At 40.4% G+C, this 20,258-nt stretch overlaps 2 protein-coding genes across 4 annotated transcripts; one reads left to right on the top strand and one right to left on the bottom strand.

Annotated features, from left to right (window-relative positions):
* The first annotated feature begins 1,140 nt into the window (after window positions 1-1,140).
* On the top strand, window positions 1,141-3,884 carry LOC106088080 (uncharacterized). Of its 3 annotated transcripts, none has more exons than XR_009397144.1 (5): window positions 1,141-1,790; window positions 1,862-2,031; window positions 2,097-2,291; window positions 2,349-2,387; window positions 3,709-3,884. XR_009397144.1 is itself a non-coding variant. In XM_013253379.2 (4 exons), exons 1-3 carry the CDS (start codon window positions 1,222-1,224, stop codon window positions 2,252-2,254), a joined length of 897 nt encoding a protein of 298 aa, XP_013108833.1. In that variant the 5' UTR covers window positions 1,141-1,221; the 3' UTR covers window positions 2,255-2,291; window positions 3,676-3,884. The 3 variants fall into 3 exon arrangements, 1 of the variants encoding a protein (XP_013108833.1); XR_009397143.1 differs by having other exon boundaries at window positions 3,676-3,884; XM_013253379.2 differs by lacking the exon at window positions 2,349-2,387 and having other exon boundaries at window positions 3,676-3,884.
* Window positions 3,885-7,668: 3,784 nt separating this feature from the next.
* On the bottom strand, window positions 7,669-20,212 carry LOC106088081 (testis-specific zinc finger protein topi). The gene is made up of 5 exons (XM_059363062.1): window positions 19,551-20,212; window positions 15,734-16,626; window positions 15,053-15,426; window positions 14,721-14,980; window positions 7,669-8,340 (listed from the first exon to the last, which is right to left on the bottom strand). The coding sequence occupies exons 1-5, from the start codon at window positions 20,041-20,043 to the stop codon at window positions 7,853-7,855; spliced, it is 2,508 nt and encodes an 835-aa protein (XP_059219045.1). The 5' UTR covers window positions 20,044-20,212; the 3' UTR covers window positions 7,669-7,852.
* Window positions 20,213-20,258: the final 46 nt, after the last annotated feature.

Below are 20,258 nucleotides of genomic sequence, written 5' to 3'. Positions count from 1 at the left end.
CGCATAACGACTTTAGTTTTGAATCCATTTATAAGTTGAGTTTTATTTCGAAATTTATTTGCATTGAAATTGACCTCAAATTGGAGAAAAAAGTTCAAAATTATGGTTGAATTTGTACGAAAAACCCGCATGAATGATTAAATTTTAAGGGTAGATGTTAATTTTGTATAACTTTATTCTTCCCATCATAAAAATTGAGTTAAGTTTGGTTTTACGTTTTTTTGAGGGGGAAAGTTCACAAAATCGTTCTTTCTGTGGTTTGACAAGGTTACCGTATGTGATTTTTTTGGGTTTCTTTGGCCAAAATATTGCTATTTACATAAAAAATTTATATGGCACCAATCAATTTATTAGCTGCTTACCTGCATGTGTAAACATAAGTGTGAGTGCGTGGAGCGTTTTCAAACTCAACCAAATCCACCCCTTCGATATTTATAACTAATGAAACATGAAACTATTTAAAAAGAAACGAATGCAGCTTTTATTTGTAAATACAATTTAATTTTGTAGTATTTTCATTGATATAAGTTAAATAAGCACAACTTCCCAAAAGCCTTTGCCAGCATCTTCCAATTGTTTAAAAATAATGTTGACATTTCAATTTACGGCATTTGCCACTCAAGGTAGTTTCATTGGGGGTAGATTTTTGTTGTGCTAATGACTCTACCTCTTAAGTATACCATGATTCAGTACTAGGCTCTTCCCCCAGGATGCACTTATAAGGTGAGGTCATGCGAACAGCTGAGTATATTTTTTTTAATTTTGTTGTGATTTTGTGGTAAGTCCAAATGTCAAAGGCTTCATAACACAGCTGTGATTTTTTTTAGCAAATCTTAAAATGATGTACTATTTGATCCAATATTCCACACATAAGCAACAAAACATAATGTTATAATGATGAAAATACAAATCACATTTGAAGAAGATACGTTTTTAAACAAAGTTTGTTTCTAAAACCACTTTGACGTATCAATTAATGGCATTTGCTACTCAGGGTAGTTTCATTGGGGGTAGATTTTTGTTGCTGTGCTAGTGACCATACCTCTTAATTGTATCATGCTTTTCCCCGTAAACTGCACTGAGCCGCTTTTTGACTAGGTCGAACCTATTGTAACACTAAATGACAGCCGTCAAGTAAGTTTCAAATATTGGCCCGCCCAACTGCATGAAAAAGTTGCTACCTTTTTTCAAGACAGTCTTTAAAACAAGAAAATTAGAATAATGGAGGATATTGGCGATTTCTTTAATATAAATGAACGAAAAATAGCACGCCTTAATGATTTCATAGCATTAAGCCTAAGAAGAAAAAATATATCAAAGGAACTGCAGGGCCTAGCTGATCAAGCCACAGTTATACGAGACCAACTGGTAGTGGCACATGAATCCATGCTGACAGAAATGAATAAGCTGGAAGATGATTTTACAATGGTCATGTCTGAAATGCGAAAAAAGCAAATATTGATAATGCAATTTATTATTGAGGAAAAAGAACGAAAAATTAAAGAGGCTGAGGAAGAAGACAAGAAAGTTCAATTGCTGTTGAGCTGTGGCAAAAGCAAGGGAGCAACCGGTAGTGCAATTAAAAAATCTGCCAGCAAATCAGCAGTCAAGTTGTTGGGATCTAATTTAGCTAGGCTAAATTTAAATCATCATGGCAGTATTACTCCAAAAATAAAAATTAAAGACTACAAGCAATCTCCTTTGGTTCAGAAAAAGATCTCACCAATTCCTATACAATTTGAAGAATTTGATGTACAAATAGCACAAAAGGATTTTGACAAAATTCCCAAGTAATTTTAATGCAGAAAATTTTAATTAAATAGCCGATGATTTTTCAAGGGTTTTTTTTGTTGTTTTACAGATACATGTGCGGCCGAGAGACCTTAGATCAATTGAACTCCTTTTTAGAAACTGTAATAATACCATGCTTCAATGAGAAATACAAATTAATACATAAACAACGTCAAGGACTACGTTCTAATGACTTGGAATTGTGGAAAATGTTTAACGAGCAATCACATTACTTGCCCGGTATGTGTAAAAGTTTCCTCTATATAAAAAAAAATTAAAGACTTTCAATTTCTTTATTGTTGTAGGTAAACATTTCATAACACTTGGAGATATAACACGGGTATTAAATAAGATGTTGGATAAGAAAACTCAAAATCGTCTAACAATGCTTCGCCATGTAGGGATACTGCAAGAACAACGTATTAAACAAACTGTGTGTTATGTTTGGTCTTATAATGGATAATGTGCGATTGAATTTTAAGGATAGTTTTAAATGCTTGGTAAGTAGGCATAAAGAGTTAAAAAATAACTACTGATTCTAATACGCCATACCCCAGACTATACTTCAAAGATATGGGATTTATACAACTGATAAGGTAATTTGGCTGATGGTGTTTCGTTAATCAACTAAGAGGGAATATACTTCTAAATAATATTAAAAATAACGTTAGCCATAAGTTATAAACAAATCGAAACCATAACACTTACTACATTACATTTTAGATAAAAATTCTACTCGATTAAGTTGAATGTTAGGTCAATTTTAATAGAAAAGTACCTCAATATGAATAAAGGGCAGTTAAGTGTTGATTTAAATAAGTGTTTAGTTCGGACAGGCCGAATCTTATATACCCTCTACCATGGATCGGATTTATCAATTTCTTTGCATGGGCAAAAACTAAAAAAAGGATAATGGGAGTTTATAAAAAGAAATAACCATCTTACCAAATAAGAATTGATTTGTGTATTTGCTCATGATGTCGGGATATCCGTTTATATGGGAGCTATATCAGGTTGTGAACCATACTTGCTACAGCTATTGGAGGAGGAACATATGGAAAAGTCATGGTGCAGAATTTCAGCCAAATCCGATAAGAACTACGCTCTCTAGAAGAAGTTAAACAGAGCGGTCGTTTAATATGGGAGCCGATTTGAGCCATATACCATCCCAACCAAAATCAATAAGAAGTACATAATTGCATTTTTCCGATGTGCTCCGAACGGAATGACGAAGATTGTTCTGTTATTACTGTAGCGATCCTCATCAAGCTGTTATCAAATTGACGAGTGAGCAAAATCGTTCAGGTCCATAGAACCGATCTCCGCAAGAATATGATGACCATTTTTTATTCATTATCCTTATTATGCCTTATCCTATCGAACATCAGCTCGAAGCCACATATGTTATGGGATAAGCGATCTTCGTCCAGCTCTTATAAATCTTATAGGTGAGCTAGCTCGTTCCGGTCTATAGGACGGATCACCGTGGGCCAGTGGTTATTTAGAGGCGCCAATAACTCGTCTTGTCATACCGAGCATCATAGGCACTCAGTATTTATGCAATAGCCTGTACCACACGACAGGCTACTCGATACCACTAGTGGAGGATACCACTATCCACAACCTTTGAACACGTCCGCTAACTCTCAGCTGAGCATCGTATGACAAAGATGAACACCATACAGATCGGAGCTTTAAGTTTCAGCACATTCGTATACGGTGGAGGGTATAAAAAAGACTTTTATATAAGTTGAACATTAAAAAAAACGAAAGCGACATCCATTTTCAAAAAACTTGAAAGATTTTCAGAAAAATACAGCTAGGTATTAAGAAAAATGTAATTATAAGTATATATGGCAACAAGCATCCTATTTTAATTTCCAGATGCAATATCACAATGAAATTGTATGTCTTCAGATCTATGGCTGGCCTGGATGCAACTCACTCAACATTTTCATATTTTCAATCACAAAAATTTTAATTTATCTATACTGTTCTTTAAAATTTTGTTTTCACTCACTTTTTGTCATTTTCCATGTAATTGAGATTTTATATAATAAACCCAAACAATAAATACGATTTTAAATAGTAAAGTTAATACCTAACTTTTATGTTGTTAAAGAAACATTTATTCCACCATCCGAACTCAGAACATATTACCAAGCGTCTCAAACTTCAGCTCTCCTTCTTCAATTTTTGAAACCTAGTTTCAAGAAGTCTTCTCCACTGGGTCCTTCCATCGAAGTTTTGGTTTTTTTAGCTACATATGTTTGTGCAACCAGGAATCCTCTTTAGGGTGGCAAGCTCATTCCGTTGCATAGGACCAATCGCCGCGGAAACGTTATGGCCATTAGCTATTTAAAGGCGACAATAACTCGCTTTGTCATATCGAGCATTATAGGCACTCAGTATTTAAGTAAGAGCCGGTGCCGCCCGGGCTTTCACTGAGACTCGCCACTCAATACCGATGATTGTCTGCGACTGCAGTTACTCCGTATAGAGCATTTCACTATCCGCGACCACAGGTTGCTCTCTCGGTAGCTCTCAGCTCGTAGCCACATTTTTTTATGGAATTAGCGATCTTCGTCAAGCTCTTTTAGGTGAGCAAGCTCGTTCCGGTCCATAGGACCAATCACCGCGTGCCAGTGGTTATTAAAAGGCGCTAATAACTCGACTTGTCATACCGAGTATCATAGGCATTTCCGGCCATGACGCTGAACGGCTGAGTTCGAATCCTGGCGTGAACATCAAAAAAATTTCAGCTGCGGCGACATTTCTGAGGTACTATGCCGTGTTAAAACTTCTGCCCAAAGAAGTTTCGCTCTGCGGCACGCTGTTGGGGCTCGGCTATAAAAGCAGGCCCCTTATCATTAAGCTTAAAATTCGAATCGGACAGCACTCAGTGATATGTAAGAAGTTTGCCCCAGTTCCTTAGTGTTCCGCTCGGCCTCTCACTGAGACTCTCCACACGATATCTCTGATTGTCCACGAATGTAGTTGCAGCCACTCTGTATGGAGCATTCCACTATCCGCAACCTGTGAACGCGTCCGGCAGATCTGAGCTGAGCTTTTCGTGATGACGATGAACCAATCCCATGGCAGCCGGTTGTACGTACCGAATTAACCCGATGGAGGTTCGAATCATCTGGTAAGCGTTCTTGCAGCCAGGTCGCACAGACCAGCTTTGTGTCATTTCCGCTCTTAAAAAGTTCGACTGACAATCCATCAGCTCTTGCGACCTTGTTGTTTTTCCAGATAATTTACTGTTACTTGGACCTTATTTTGACTAGACGATATACATTCTATAATAGTGGTGAGCGCACTCACGCATGTGCACACTATTTCCAAGTTCATGGGCTTCTGTTCCTGCCACGCATACAATAATAGGCAATGAGATGTGTAATCCCATCACTGTTCTATACTATCAACAGGGATTGGTTCTGTGGTATCCTCGTCGCTGACACTATCGGATACTAGCAGCTGAAAAAATGTTTCTTTCCGTTTCCTAAGCACTCTATCTGTATCGGATTTTCCTTGATTCGCTCCCTCTCACGTCTCTATTTTCCTCTTCTACCAATGAAATAGACGTTTCTCCTCCCTCCTTTTATACCCATGCATCACCTGGCTCCTTACTACAGAATGCAGGGCTGCTCTGTATCCCGTATTCAGTAAGATATCGACACACTTGGTTGTACCATGGGTTTCTTGGACGAAGCTCCTGGTACCCAAGCACACAACATTTTTTTATATGTGAAGGGTTGGCGGGCCCTCCCCTTTACCATCATTTTCAGAAAAGCAAGATCTGGGAGATGGTTGGTGCGATTTAAGCGAAATTGTGTGCTCTCTTATAGTAAAAACAAAAATTTGGTATCCAAATTTCGGATGGGGTACCCCACCCCCAAAACCTACAATATTCATATATATATATGGGACTCAAATGAAAGGTATTTAAAATTACCAATTACCAACCTCCAAAAAACACCCCTAAATCGGACAAATTTACCGACCATGGCAATATGGGACTCAAATGAAAAGTATTTACGAGTATATATATATATATATATATATATATATATATATATATATATATATATATATATATATATATATATATATATATATATATATATATATATATATATATATATATATATATATATATATATATATATATATATATATGGCAATATGGGGCTATTTGAGTGTAGAATACGAATCTGATATCCAAATGTGGGCCAAGTATTTGGGAGGCTGTTCCTCTCCAAAAACATCCCCCGAAGAGGACAACGCAATGCACTGCATTCAAAGGGGACATCCCCTGCGTGTTGGCTGACAGAAAAAAAATTTACGACCATAGCAATATGGGGCTCAAATGAAAGGTCTCTGGGGCTATAGCACGAATTTGATATCAATATTCTTGAAAATGTCTAAGGGGCCACCCCGCCTCCATAACACCACCCATATAGGAAGTATTTGCAGACCATTGCAATATGGGGCTCGAATAAGAGGTATTTTAAAGTAAAACACGAATATGATATATACTTTCAAGGCCAGGTCAATGAGTTGCCACCCCATTCCCCAAAACACCACCAAAATCGGTCATGTTTGCCGACTACGGAAAATGGAGCTCAAATGAAGGGTATTTGGGAGTAGACCATGAATCTGACATCGACATTCGGGACTAAATGTCTAGGGGACGTCCCACTAGCATTACAACCCCCAAATAGGACAATTTGGGTCTTCAAGGCAGTGGAGCTCGACATTGATATTGTTTGGGACCCATACCCCAAACTAGACATATTTGCTGACTTTTGCAATAAGGGGTTTAAATGAAAGATATTTGAGATAAGAAAACGAATTTGATATTTAATTTCGAAGTCAATGCAAATATGGGGTTCAAATAAATGTTATTAGATACATGAGAATAGAATAGAGCACGATGATGATATATTTTCAGGGCTTAGTGTTTCGGGGACCACCCCATTCCCCAAAACACCTCTAAATCGGGCATATTTACCGACCATGTCAATGTGGGGCTCATATGAAAAGTATTGGGGAGTAGAGCACGAAATTGATACCCATTTTCGGAAACAATTTTCTGGAGGTCTACCGCTTTCCCAAAATAGACCACAAACAGCAATTATTTACTGACCATCGCAATATTGGGCTGAAATAAAGGTATTTGGGAGTAGAATACGAATATCCAAATGTGGGATCATGTATTTGGGGCACCGCTCTTTCCCTATAAACCCCCAAAGGGTAAAAATTTGCCGACTATGGCAATATGTGGCTCAAATGAAAGGTATTTGAGATTAGGAAACTAATTTGCTAACCAATTTTGGGGCCAAGTGTTTGGGGGACGCCTCATCCTATAAACTCAACTTAAACCAATGGCAATATGGGGTTTAAATAAATGGTATTTTAGACAAGAGCACAGGGCCAAGTGTCTAGGGGACCACCTCACCCCCGAAAACACTCCTAAATCGGAGATCATTATATCTTTTTCGATTCCTATTTTACAAAAAGCTGTTTAATTGTCGAAAATAAATATTCAAAGGATAATTTTGTTCCATATAAGGTAAAAGAAAAAAAAATTTTTTTTTGTTATATTTTATATTAATATATTATAAAATACTACATAAATACAATTACTAACATTACATTTATTTTATTTGAAAATCAAGCAAAGCCGTTTGCTGCAAGCAAAAATCACCCGAAAAGTTGAATACATAAAAAATGAATTTGATATCAAATAGTTTTTGTTCAACAAAACTCCATAACAACTCTGGCAATTCATTAAGAAAGATGAATAGATGTTAAAAACAAAATGAATTGATTAAATCAAATTGATAAATAAATTTCAATTATGGAAAAATTTTAAATTTCTCAATGAGCGATAAACTCGAAAAAGGCTATACACTAATAATAATGAATAAGTATTAAAAACAAATTAATTCTATAATTAATTATAAGAATAAATAAAGAAGTTTTTTTAGTGATTAACAAAAAAATCGTTTAACGTCTATTATGTAAATAAGCCTTAAAACCCCAATACCAGTAACTAATATGTATCCAACACTTGGTCGTTTGGTTCTTGATTTTCTTCGCCTGAAATGTTGTGTGCGACTTTTTTAGCAGCTGTGGCCTTTACCAATTCTAATTTTTGCAACTTCATTAAAATCTTAGTGTTCTCATCCAAATTGGAGTGTCTAGCTTTCATATGCTTGTCACGATCGCCACGTTGGCGAAATGATTTCGTACAGAAATCACACTCAAACGGTTTTTCTCCCGTATGAATGCGCTGGTGATTTTTCAAGGCATCGGCACGAAAGAAGCTTTTATCACATACCAAACATTTGTGACGTCGATCTCCCCGGTGTATTAGACGATGTTGATAAAATACAGATCCCGTCATAAATGATTTATCACATATAAGACACTTATATGGTCTTTCTCCAGTATGACACTTGCAAATGTGATCCCTCAAATCGCTACGTGTAGTAAATTTGCGTGCGCAATCTGGTTCATTGCATTCAAATGGCTTGACACCTATAGAATAAACAAAACGAAAATAAAACAATGAAAGAATACGAGCAGCTTTATCTAAAACAGATCAGATTTCGATTTTCCAGACTAACTGATCGGTATAGAACATTTTGTAAAGATCGTATCAAAATGAAAGCTGGAGCTGGAGTTTGATTTACATCTGACGCGATTTCGATGAAATTTGGCACATATATTGCGACATCAAAAAAAGACCGGAGCATTCACATTAAAGTGCCCCATTCTTACCGTTGCAAACAAATGCTCAAAGTTATAATATTCTGTATTACAGCGTTTTTGCAGTTGTAGCCACATTTTCGTACCGGTCTATACGACCGATCGCCGCGGAAATATGATGGACATTGGTTTTTTATAGGCGCCAATAACTCGCTTTGTCCTGCCGAGCCTAATAGGCACTCAGTATTTACGCTCAGCCGGTGCCACCCGGCCTCTCACTGAGACTCTCCGCTCGATTCCGCTGATTATCCGCGACTGCCGTTGCAACTACTCCGTATGGAGAATTCCATATCCGCAGCTAAGCTTCTCGAGACGGTGATGATCACCGCACAGATCGGACTTCAAAGTTCCAGCCTGTGTGGTGATCACAGCTATCCCGTGCCGAGTTGTATCACAGTAGTGGTGTATGGTATACAAAAGATGGTCCGGACTGTTTGAGGAGCTTACATCGATTCGGATCGTTACTTTGTAACTCAAAAGGTTCGTATCCGTTTGTTTTTGTTGTAGCAGTGTGTTGTGTTCTATCTTTCGTCTGCTTGATTCTGTTGAGTATCCAGATCCAGTAACTTTGCGACTAAAATGGGGTGCGTTTAGAAGGATCTGGGTGTGACTCGAGTGGGAGAGGCATATCCCGGGGTGCCTTCGCCGCACGCTTCTGGTCCGTGCCGGGATTGAAAAGAGCCCCGGACCCTGGTTTTGTTGGGTTTGTCGGAACCGCCTCCATCATCGGTCGGTGAGGTGTAACCGGTGTATGGAGTGGGTACATTTCCCATCTGGCCTCACTTCACTACGGGAGTATAGTCATACTGGATATGTTTCAAGGTGCTGTGCGAACATAGCCAGCAGTGGGTCACAAGCGTCGTCGTCGCCGCCTTTTGCGTCCTCATCGTTGGACTATGTGACCGCCCCGACCACTCCCGTGCGGTAATATACGCAACGGCAGCATCCCAGCCCCAATATTGTAGGGCCAGTGCCGGTAAGTGTATCTTTTTTGGAACTAAACTGCAACGGTCTCCGTGGCATGGTCGATAAGATTGTGGATTTTATGAGTCAGAAGAATATATTGGTCGCAGCGATCCAGGAGACAAAGCTGACCAACACCTGCAGCTTGCACAGTTGTCACGGATTCAATGTGCTACGTAAGGATCGCTCAAGGAATAGAGGTGGGGATTGGCCTTCGTGATACACCATACCGTGCAATATAGACCCATTTTGCCTGCGCCTGGCACTAGTGACCCCTACATGGAGTGCATGGGGATAGCAGTCAGGTCCGGTACTGCCGAGATAGAGCTATACAAGGTGTAATTACCGTCAGTTGATAGCTGTGTCCCAATTAATGGCCAAGCTTACAACCCCGACATAAGTGGGTTACTATCTGGCCATAATCGTCTAGTTCTAGGGACTTTAATGCGCACTACACTTCATGGCATTCTCCCCTAGGCAACCAGCGTTACCTAGGGGAGATTGAAGGTGAATGAGGATGCTCGCCAGACATTTCCATTGCGTCTCCTGATCTCCTGAGCGACGTATCCTGCCAAGCCGTCATCTCTTTGGGGTCAGATTACCTCCCCATAATTCTCACTACTCTGGTTTCCGGGGGTCAATTTTTTCAGGTGCAATGGGAGGGAGTCATTCTCCAAGGACCACATTCACCCGGTAGTTACCCCATCTGCTACCGTGTCTGCATGAATGATGTCTAGACCCGCTTGATCTAGAGGTTCTCTCATGTAGCGCTGAACCTCACGCTATAGATAATATAGATGTACCTTAGGGCTTCTGGACGGTGGATACCTATCCACAAGATGAAGAGTTGGATGGTTTCTTTTAGAGAACGTGAGAACTGAGGAGACAGCCCGTCGCAGTTCGAAGGGCGGTTTTCTGACAGATATGAATATTATTCCACTGCATGTCATAGAGCTAACGAGACCACACTGGCGCAGCATAACTTACCACAGACCGGCAAACTGCTTTTTACGTGGTCAACAAGGTTTCTTTGTCAGCACTCCAAGTGGTGCCGGCGAGTGACTTGGAAAAATTGTTTCTACCTTTGACTTTAATGACGTAAATTGCTGTGGCATGTGGAAACAATGTGTAAGAGCTGTCATATGTGACGCCAAGTATTTTGCGACACTAGATAGTCGGAATCATTTCTCCATTCGGCTCATTATTCACCTCACGCGTATTTGTAGTAAACAATGTCGCTGAAGATTTGGTGGAAGATATCTTCAGATCTCTTGCAGCGAAATAAGAGGCAAGTTTGTTGAGGTAGACGTTCTGCCTATCGCAGATGTCCTCAATGGGTGGGAGGTCTGATACCATGATCGTACAATTATCCGCATATGATCAAGTTAAACAGTGTCGGAGATATTACCCCGCCTTCGATTTCTTATCTCTAAATTCCACAAATGACTGGCGACCACACAGAAAATTTGCGACCCAGCGTTTCAGCCCTGGCTGCAAGGACGTATTGGCTATATACGTGTTGAGGTATATGGAGGTAGTTATCATCGGCAAGCTCCTACAATTGAGCAAGCTCATGGCATTCGTCTAAACGTAGTAAAAAAAATCTGATATTGCACGGAAGCGGAACATAGAAAGGCAGCAAGTCGAACTGACATAATTGTTGACAGAATTGCTCCCGATGATTTGGTGGCGCTATATCAAACCATTGCTCACTTTATAGAAAAAGTGGAGTTTGCCTGTAGCGAAAGGGTAAGGATCCTAATATCGCTCCTAGCCATGGTTCCTAGCCAAGTCCTGAAATTCCTTACTCTCAAATTGTTTGCCATTGTCGAAGAAAAGGAATTCTGAAGTGCCAAACTTGTGGGAAATTTTCGAAATCTGGAATTGTACCACATTTCTGACACTCGCTTTGCAATTGCCTTAGACAACACATATTTAAACATATGATCCCTAATATTAAAAATGAAGGAATTCCCGGACTTGGAGTACTACTTTCGTTCTCAATCTCTCTTAATTAATTCCTTTCTAGTACGACCACAATAGTCTAAGGGTCTCCGAGTAAATTGGCTGGCAACTATGTATGTTTGCCAGTCGCGTGTCCTTAACCTAACCTAACCTAAAAAATAGCCCAGCTGAAGAACAACGAGGCAGCAGGACCCGATGAATTAGCAACAGAACTATTTGAGACCGAAGGCGAAACGCAATCTGGCTAAAAGAACGCACTTCCTCAGTTCTCCCTTGGACCACCTCCATCAGGAGACACGGCACGGGATAGCTGTGAGCACCACATAGGCTGAAAAATTGAGGTCCGATCCGTGTGGTGTTCATTGGTGTCACGAGAAGACTTGCGGCGAGCTACCGGGCGCATACGCAGATTTCGTATAGAGGAATGCTCCCTTCGGAGTAGTTGCAATGGCATTCGCGGACAATCAGCATCGAGCGGAGAGTCTCAGTGACAGGTCGGGCGGCACCAGCTCTTGCACAAATACTGAGTGCCTATGATGCTCGATATGCCAAGGCGAGTTATTGGTGCTTTAGGTACTTTGGACCGGAACAAGCTTGCTCACCTACAGGAGTTTGACGAGGATCGCCACCTCCACATTGGCGTATTTAGGTTCTTTGGACCGGAACGAGCTTGTTCACCTACAGGAGCTTGACGAGGATCGCCATCTCCACTTGAAAATGTAGCTTCAACAACAAGCAAGACCTTCTGGTCTGTTATAGCAGGGACTATCGAAATCATCATCTTGTGGATAGGTACCTACCGCCCAGAAAGTGGATCTACATGGATCTAGAGCGAGAGGTTCAGCGCTACAAGAGAGAACCTATAGATCAAAGGGCATATCAAGCAGCATTCATGCAGACACGGTAGCAGATGCGGTAAAGGGCTACCGGGTGAATGTTGTCCTTGGAGAACGACCGCCACCCATTGCACCTGAAGAAATCGACCTCCCCCGGCAAACCAGAGTAGTTCTGGCTCAATTACGTTCCGACAGATGCAGCCGCCTCAATTCCTTCAGATCTAGGATTGATGCCGACGTGCAAGATGCATGTCCCGATTGTAACCAGGGACCGCACGATACACGTCACCTGTTTAATTGCCCTGCCAGACCTACTCGACTCAGATCCCTGTGGACGCACCCAATCTTAGTCGCAGAATTCCTGAGTCTTGACATTCAACAGAATCAAGCAGACGAAAGATAGAACACAACAAACTGCTACAATAACAACAACAGAGGCGGCTACCAGGTGAATGTAGTCATAGGAGCGCGACCACCTACCATTGCACCTGAAAACAAATTTACCTCCCCCGGCAAACCAAATTGGTTCTTGCTCAATTACGACCCGACAGATGCAGCCGCCTCAACTCCTACAGAGTAAAGATTGATGCCAACGTGCAGGATGTACGCCCCGACTCAGACTTAAATCCTTCTTGACGCACCCCATCATAGTCGCTTAGTCAACAGAATCAAGGAGACGAAATGTAGAACCAAAACATACTTTTATAACCACACAAAATTTTCAGCAGTGGTTATCCCTTCCTAATGCTGGTGACATTTGTGAGGTACTATGCCATGAAAAACTTCTCCGCAAAAAAGGTAGTGTTGTAGCAGTGTGTTATACACTGAGGCGGCAGCCCTTGCCGATGAAGAACTCCATCGGGTCAATCCGGTACGTACAACCGGCATGGTGTCGCACTGCGGCACGCTGTTCGGACTCGACTATAAGCTTAAACTTGAATCGGACTCCACCCATTGATATGTGAGAAATGTTCCCTAATGGAATGTTCATGGGCAAATTTGCGTTTGCAAGGGAAATTTTGTTCCTTATGTTATAAAACAAGTAAAAGCGTGCTAAGTTCGGCCGGGCCGAATCTTATATACCCTCCACCATAGATCGCATTTGTCGAGTTTTTTTCCCGGCATCTCTTCTTAGGCAAAACGGGATATAAGAAAAGATTTGCTCTGCTATTAGAGCGATATCAAGATATGGTCCGGTTTGGACCACAATTAAATTATATGTTGGAGACCTGTGTAAAATGTCAGCCAATTCGAATAAGAATTGCACCCTTTGGGGGCACAAGAAGTAAAATAGAGAGATCGATTTATAGCTGTATCGGGCTATAGACCGATTCAGACCATAATAAACACGTATGTTGATGGTCATGAGAGAATCCGTCGTACAAAATTTCAGGCAAATCGGATAATAATTGCGACCTCTACAGGCTCAAGAAGTCAAGATCCCAGATCGGTTTATATGACAGCTATATCAGGTTATAAACCGATTTAAACCATACTTGGCGCAGTAGTTGGATATCATAACAAAACACGTCGTGCCAAAGTTCATTCAAATCGGATAAGAATTGCGCCCTCTAGAGGCTCAAGAAGTCAAGACCCAAGATCGGTTTATATTACAGCTATATCAGGTTATAGACCGATTTGAACCATTCTTGGCACAGTTATTGGATATCATGACAAAACACGTCGTGCGAAATTTCATTCCAATCGGATGAGAATTGGGCACTCTAGAGGCTCTAGAAGTCAAGACTCAAGATCGGTTTATATGGCAGCTATATCAGTTTATGGACCGATTTGAACCACACTTGGCACTGTTGTTAGATATAATAACAAAACACGTCGTGCAAAATTTCATTCCAATCGGGTAAGAATTGCACACTCTAGAGGCTCAAGAAGTCAAGACCCAAGATCGGTTTATATGGCAGCTATATCAGGTTATGGACCGATTTGAACAATACTTGGCACAGTTGTTGGATATCATAACAAAACACGTTGTGCCAAAATTCATTCAAATCGGATAAGAATTGCGCCCTCTAGAGGCTCAAGAAGTCAAGACCCAAGATCGGTTTATACGACAGCTATATCAAAACATGGACCGATATGGCCCATTTACAATACCAACCGACCTACACTAATAAGAAGTATTTCAAGCGGCTAGCTTTACTCCTTCGGAAGTTAGCGTGCTTTCGACCGACAGACGGACGGACATGGCTAGATCGACATAAAATGTCACGACGATCAAGAATATATATACTTTATGGGGTCTCAGACGAATATTTCGAGTAGTTACAAACAGAATGACGAAATTAGTATACCCCCCATCTTATGGTGGAGGGTATAAAAAGGCGCAACAAAGAGTGTTCTGTTCAGCAAACAAATATTTCTTACCTTCGTGAAACCTTAAATGCTGTCCCAAATGGCTCGATTGTGCATAGGATTTACCACAAATATGGCATAAATACATATAAGGTTTATTGGGTTTGTCTGAGTCGTCGATATTTCTCTCTTTTGGAGCCTTTTTATGTTTTTCTTCATAGTGAGCAAAGCATGCACGGGCTTCATTGAATATCATATCGCAGTATTCACAAGGCAATTGCATTTTCCCCAAGCGTTTGTTTAGGCGTGGAAATAAATGATAGGCACTGTAACTGAAATTACAAAGTCGCATTAGTGATAATGATGAGTAGGGAGTAGAGAGAGAGAGAGAGATGTACAACTACCGATGTTCAAGCAATTGATCCAAGCTAGTAAATTTTTGTTGGCATACGTTGCAAACAAAATATCTTTGCGTCACTGCTCGGTTTTCTTTTAGGTCTTCTCGCATAAAAACGCATTCTGTTTGCCAATGGTTGCGTATGTCCTTTGCCGTTTTCGTGTAAATTTCACATGAAAAACATTCAAATGGCCTTTCCGGCAAATGGAATGCGGAATGTTTTAGTAGGTATGAGACCTCCGAGAATAGATAATCACAAAACTCGCACTGCAGCACACTAGAGAGAGTAACGATTTTAAACATACCGCTGGTCTTTGCGTGGGCGGCATAGTTGAATTTAGGCTGCTTGTTCGATTCCTGAGGTGATCCAACGCTAGGGGTCTGTAATATATTGCAGTTTTTACTTGCCCATTTTAAATGTTTTGTTGTGAAAATATATATTGGGTTGCCCAAAAAGTAATTGCGGATTTTTTAAAAGAAAGTAAATGCTTTTTTTAATAAAACTTAGAAAGAACTTTAATCAAATATACTTTTTTACACTTTTTTTCTAAAGCAAGCTAAAAGTAACAGCTGATAACTGACAGAAGAAAGAATGCAATTACAGAGTCACAAGCTGTGAAAAAATTTGTCAACGCCGACTATATGAAAAATCCGCAATTACTTTTTGGGCAACCCAATACATATGTACCTCCTGTCTCAATAGAGCTAATGCAGCATCCATGTACAATTCATATGGTTTATCTCCGTCATTGTCATTTTCCCTTTCAACATCTGGCGAATCAACAAAATGTGCACTAATATGATCAAATGCACTATTGCGCTCGAAAAAGATACGACCACAGAATGTACACTTAATTACTACTGAAAAATTAGAAATTAACGTCGATTGTCGCCCTTCCAAAGATGCTTTGGATGGTATTAGGTCCATGTCATGCTTGTCCATATGGCGCAACAAGCCTGAAGCATGAACAAATTTTCTATCACATTTTATACAGACATGGGGACCATCTTGTTTCTTTGGAAGCGTTAATGATGTGCTGCTGTTGACGTTCTCTTTATCATTATCAGTTCTAGTATGGTTATGTTTGTTGCCAGCAGCATATATGTCAACTTTTAGTTCATCTTTAAGAAATCGTCTTAAACGTATCTGATTTTCTTTTAGAAGGCGTATACAAGCTGGTTCTTCAAGTGATAATGGTGCCTTTATTTTATTAAATGGTATAGAGCATATAGGACGTGGTGGAGACACAGGTGGTGCCAGTTTGACATCTGACAACATATCGGTAAGCAATGGTTCCTTATGTGGTAATGACCCCAAAATCGTTTTATTGAATAGATTCGGGCTGGGAATAAGTGATTCTTTTGCTCTGTTATGGCTTGTAGTTGGAGGAGAAGATAAAAGTGCTTGCGATACCTTATCTGTAGTTGATGGCTCACAAATCAATGTTGAAGTTGAGCTTGTTTGGCATGGAGTGGGCAATGTCAAATCATTGGTTTCCAAAGCATTATAACAAGAATGTGTTTGAAAAGTGGATGTATCAAACAGGCAGTTACAATTTGCACAGTTTATAAGTTCAAAAGCTATAAAAAGGTTAGTAATTAAAAAACTAGTAAAAGATATATTGGGTTGCCCAAAAAGTAATTGCGGATTTTTCATATAGTCGGCGTTGACAAATTTTTCACAGCTTGTGACTCTGTAATTGCATTCTTTCTTCTGTCAGTTATCAGCTGTTACTTTTAGCTTGCTTTAGAAAAAAAGTGTAAAAAAAGTATATTTCATTAAAGTCCATTCTAAGTTTTATTAAAAATGCATTTACTTTCTTTTAAAAAATCTGCAATTACTTTTTGGGCAACCCAATATTATTCGGCTGAGCCAAACCTATAATAACCACCAACAGAGATTTTGTCAACCATTGACATCAACATATAATCCCACTCAAAATGGGGTTTATTGCAAAATTGCAAATTTTGCCCATGAACATTCCACTAAGGAACAGGGACAAACTTCTCACAATGATAAGGGGCCTCCTTTTTATAGCCGAGTCCGAACGGCGTACCGCAGTGCGACACCTCACAAATGTTGCCATTTGTGAGGTGTCGCTGAAAATTTTTTCTGAAGGTCTCGCCAGGATTCGAACCCAGGCGTTCAGCGTCATAAGCGGACATGCTAAACTCTGCGCTACGGTGGCCTTATTACGTCTCCTTACATACAAATCAGAGTTCAATATATCATTTTATTCGGGTTCAAGATACATATCGGAGGCGCATTTAATATGGGCGCTGGAGGTCATAAGTGTACTTAAGATACCCCAAAATGTCAGCCAAATTGTGTAAAAAGGCTTCCAGTGGCTTTAGAAAATATTAGTGCAAGTGATTAAAATGGGGGCTGTATTCAGGCCGCCAAGATCAAAGAGTTTCTCTCAAAAAAAAAAAACCATGACCAAACTGAAAGGTTGGCAGAGGACATGGGAGTTAAGGCAAAGATAATGGTGGACATGTTGAGGCTTATGAGAAAAACTTCTGAGAAAGCGGAATTTGGGTACAAAAAGTTGATCGAGGGCTCATCATTGCGGTATTTATGGTTAAGGAAGCCTTAAGGATAGTTTCAACCAAATAAGTCATTACGACTTGATGGAATATTTCCGACGTTACTGCAAAGAGAAGGGGGCTATATGCAGCCCCATCTAGCCGCTATATTCACAGCGTATACTCCGAAAGCCTGGCAATAGGCTATGAGACATGGTACGACATATAGCAAAATGCTCAAATACAAGCAGCTTGTCTGTTAGAATGGGCGATCTGTGTGCATAAAATAGAAGAAACTTTTGATGTCAAGACGGACAGTTTGGCAGTATGCATTGGCATCGGGGAGACTTTTAACAATATGAGTAACAACACTCTTATCCCACCCTTAGACCAGTACCGATAAACAAGGTCCTTTGAGACTGGATAGGCCATATGCTTAGGAACAGGGGGTGAGCCACATGACATAAATATTGTATAAGGGAGCTTGTGGCATAGGGTACACCATTTGGCTGATTATATAAAAGCGGTAACAACTCGCCTTGTCAAATAGAGTATCATAGGTACTCAGTATTGACGCAAAACCCGGTTACTCCCGACTTTTAATCGCATGGCAGCCGGTTGTACGTACCGGATTGAGCCGATGGAGTTCTTCATCGGCAAGGGCTGCCGCCTCAGTGTATAACACATTGCTACAACAACAACTACTCCCGACTTCTCACGAAGACTCTCTCTTGGTATTGCTCATTTTCCGCCGCTGAAGTTGCAGCTACTCTGTATATGAAGCATCCCACTATTCGCAATCTGGGGACGCGCGTTAGCTCTTTAATGAGCTTTTCGCCATGACAATGTTGTTGTTATAACATTTTCATGTGGAGGTGGCGATCCTCGTCAAGCTCCTGTAATTGAGCAAGCTCCTTTTGGTCCAAAGGACCGATCGCCTCAGAAACAGGGTGGCCAGTGGTTATTTAAAGGCGCCAATAAATCGCCTTGCCATATCGAGCATCATAGGCACTCAGTATATGAGCTGATTGTCCGCGACTGCCGTTGCTGCTACTCCGTATAAAGCATTCCACTGTACGCAACCTGTGGACGCGCCCGGTATCTTGCAGCTAAGCTTCTCGTGGCAGCAATGAACGCTACACATATCGGGCCTCTATGTTCCAGCCTATGTGGTGCCCTCAGCTATCCTGTGCTTTGTCTTTATTCTGTGAAATACCCAAACCCAGGAGCTATGCGTCTAAGGTGGGATGCTTCCAGAGGGATCTGACTCTGATCAAGTGGGACTGGCTGAGCAGTTAAACAGGTCACAATCGGGGCGCACATCCAGCACGTTGGCATAAATCCTTGCTCTGTAGGAGTTGAGGCGACTGCATCTGCTTGATCGTAATAGAGCCATCGTAACAGCTACCGAGTGACGCAGTCCTTGGAGATCGACCGTCGCCCGTTGCACCTGAAAAATGTTGCCTGCGTCTGCAAACCAGACTAATTCTGTCTCTAAGCGTTCTCCTACAGAGCTAAGATTAATGTCAGCGTGTTATATGTATATCTTGATAGAAACCTGGGACCATGCAACACACGCCGCCTGTTTAAAGGCCCATCCTATTCTATTTGACTTGGGACCAGACCCCCCTGGCCACACTCAAACTTAGGCGCTGATTTTCTAGATCTGGAAACTAAACAAAACCCAGCAGACGAATGAATGAAACACAAGCAATGCTAAAACAATAACACCACTTTATACGGGAGCTTTATTGAAATATAAACCGATATGCCCTATTTGCTATCGCCCATAAACTTCACTAAAAGAAATATCTGTTCAAAATTTAAGCCGTCTTATTCTTAGAAACGCTCAGGGGTTTCGATACACAGGCGGTATTGGCTGGATCGACTTCGCAGATCGATGTTTGGATTCGACATCAATGGTATAACAAATTTGGTGGTGGTTACATAACTTGAAAGTTGTTTTTTACGTTACTTACCAGGGGATGGCTGATTTGTTTGTTCTAGAAAATGTATTAAATTCATAACCTCTTCATTCGAACCGAACGGCAACAAAGACTTATGGCAAATACCATTAGAATAAAGAGATGAAGAGGCTTCGTTATTTTTTTCGGTGGTTGTTAGAGGCACAGATTGTGGCACAATTTCCGAAATTATTGCAGGCATATGAGATTCAAGGCCATTAAATAATGGTTCTCGAGGCATCAGAGTCTCACAGATTAATTCCAATTCTTGAGATTGTATATTGGAATCTTCTAACGAATTCGATATATTATATGTATCTAAAGGCATTGATGCAGGCAATTCGTACGAATGATTTTCGTTTCTAAAATTTTCTTCAACATCTTCGTTAGTATAAGCCTGCAAAATCTCCTCCATTATTGCGTTATCTGTAAATGACTCCTCATTTAAACGAGCAAATTCTCCCAATTGAGATAAAGACGCGTAATCAAAATTTTCCTCACTAGCCATTGTCTGAGTTACAAAGTTTCTTATGCTATTTTTTAAGAATAATAAAAACCTTTTTCCCAAATTTAAATGTACAGAAATTTTTCAAAATGACTGCACATTGGGTGAGTTTTAAACCGTTTTGTAAAGTTCCAACATGATTTTTTTATGTTGGCAACGTCATATTGATGGCTAGTGGCCGTTTCAACGGTAGAAAAAGAAATAGTAAACCGCAGCCC

Source organism: Stomoxys calcitrans, chromosome 2 (assembly GCF_963082655.1).
Source record: "Stomoxys calcitrans chromosome 2, idStoCalc2.1, whole genome shotgun sequence".
In the NCBI taxonomy this organism is placed as follows: Eukaryota; Metazoa; Arthropoda; class Insecta; order Diptera; family Muscidae; genus Stomoxys; species Stomoxys calcitrans.
This window is presented reverse-complemented; position numbering and strand designations above follow the sequence as displayed.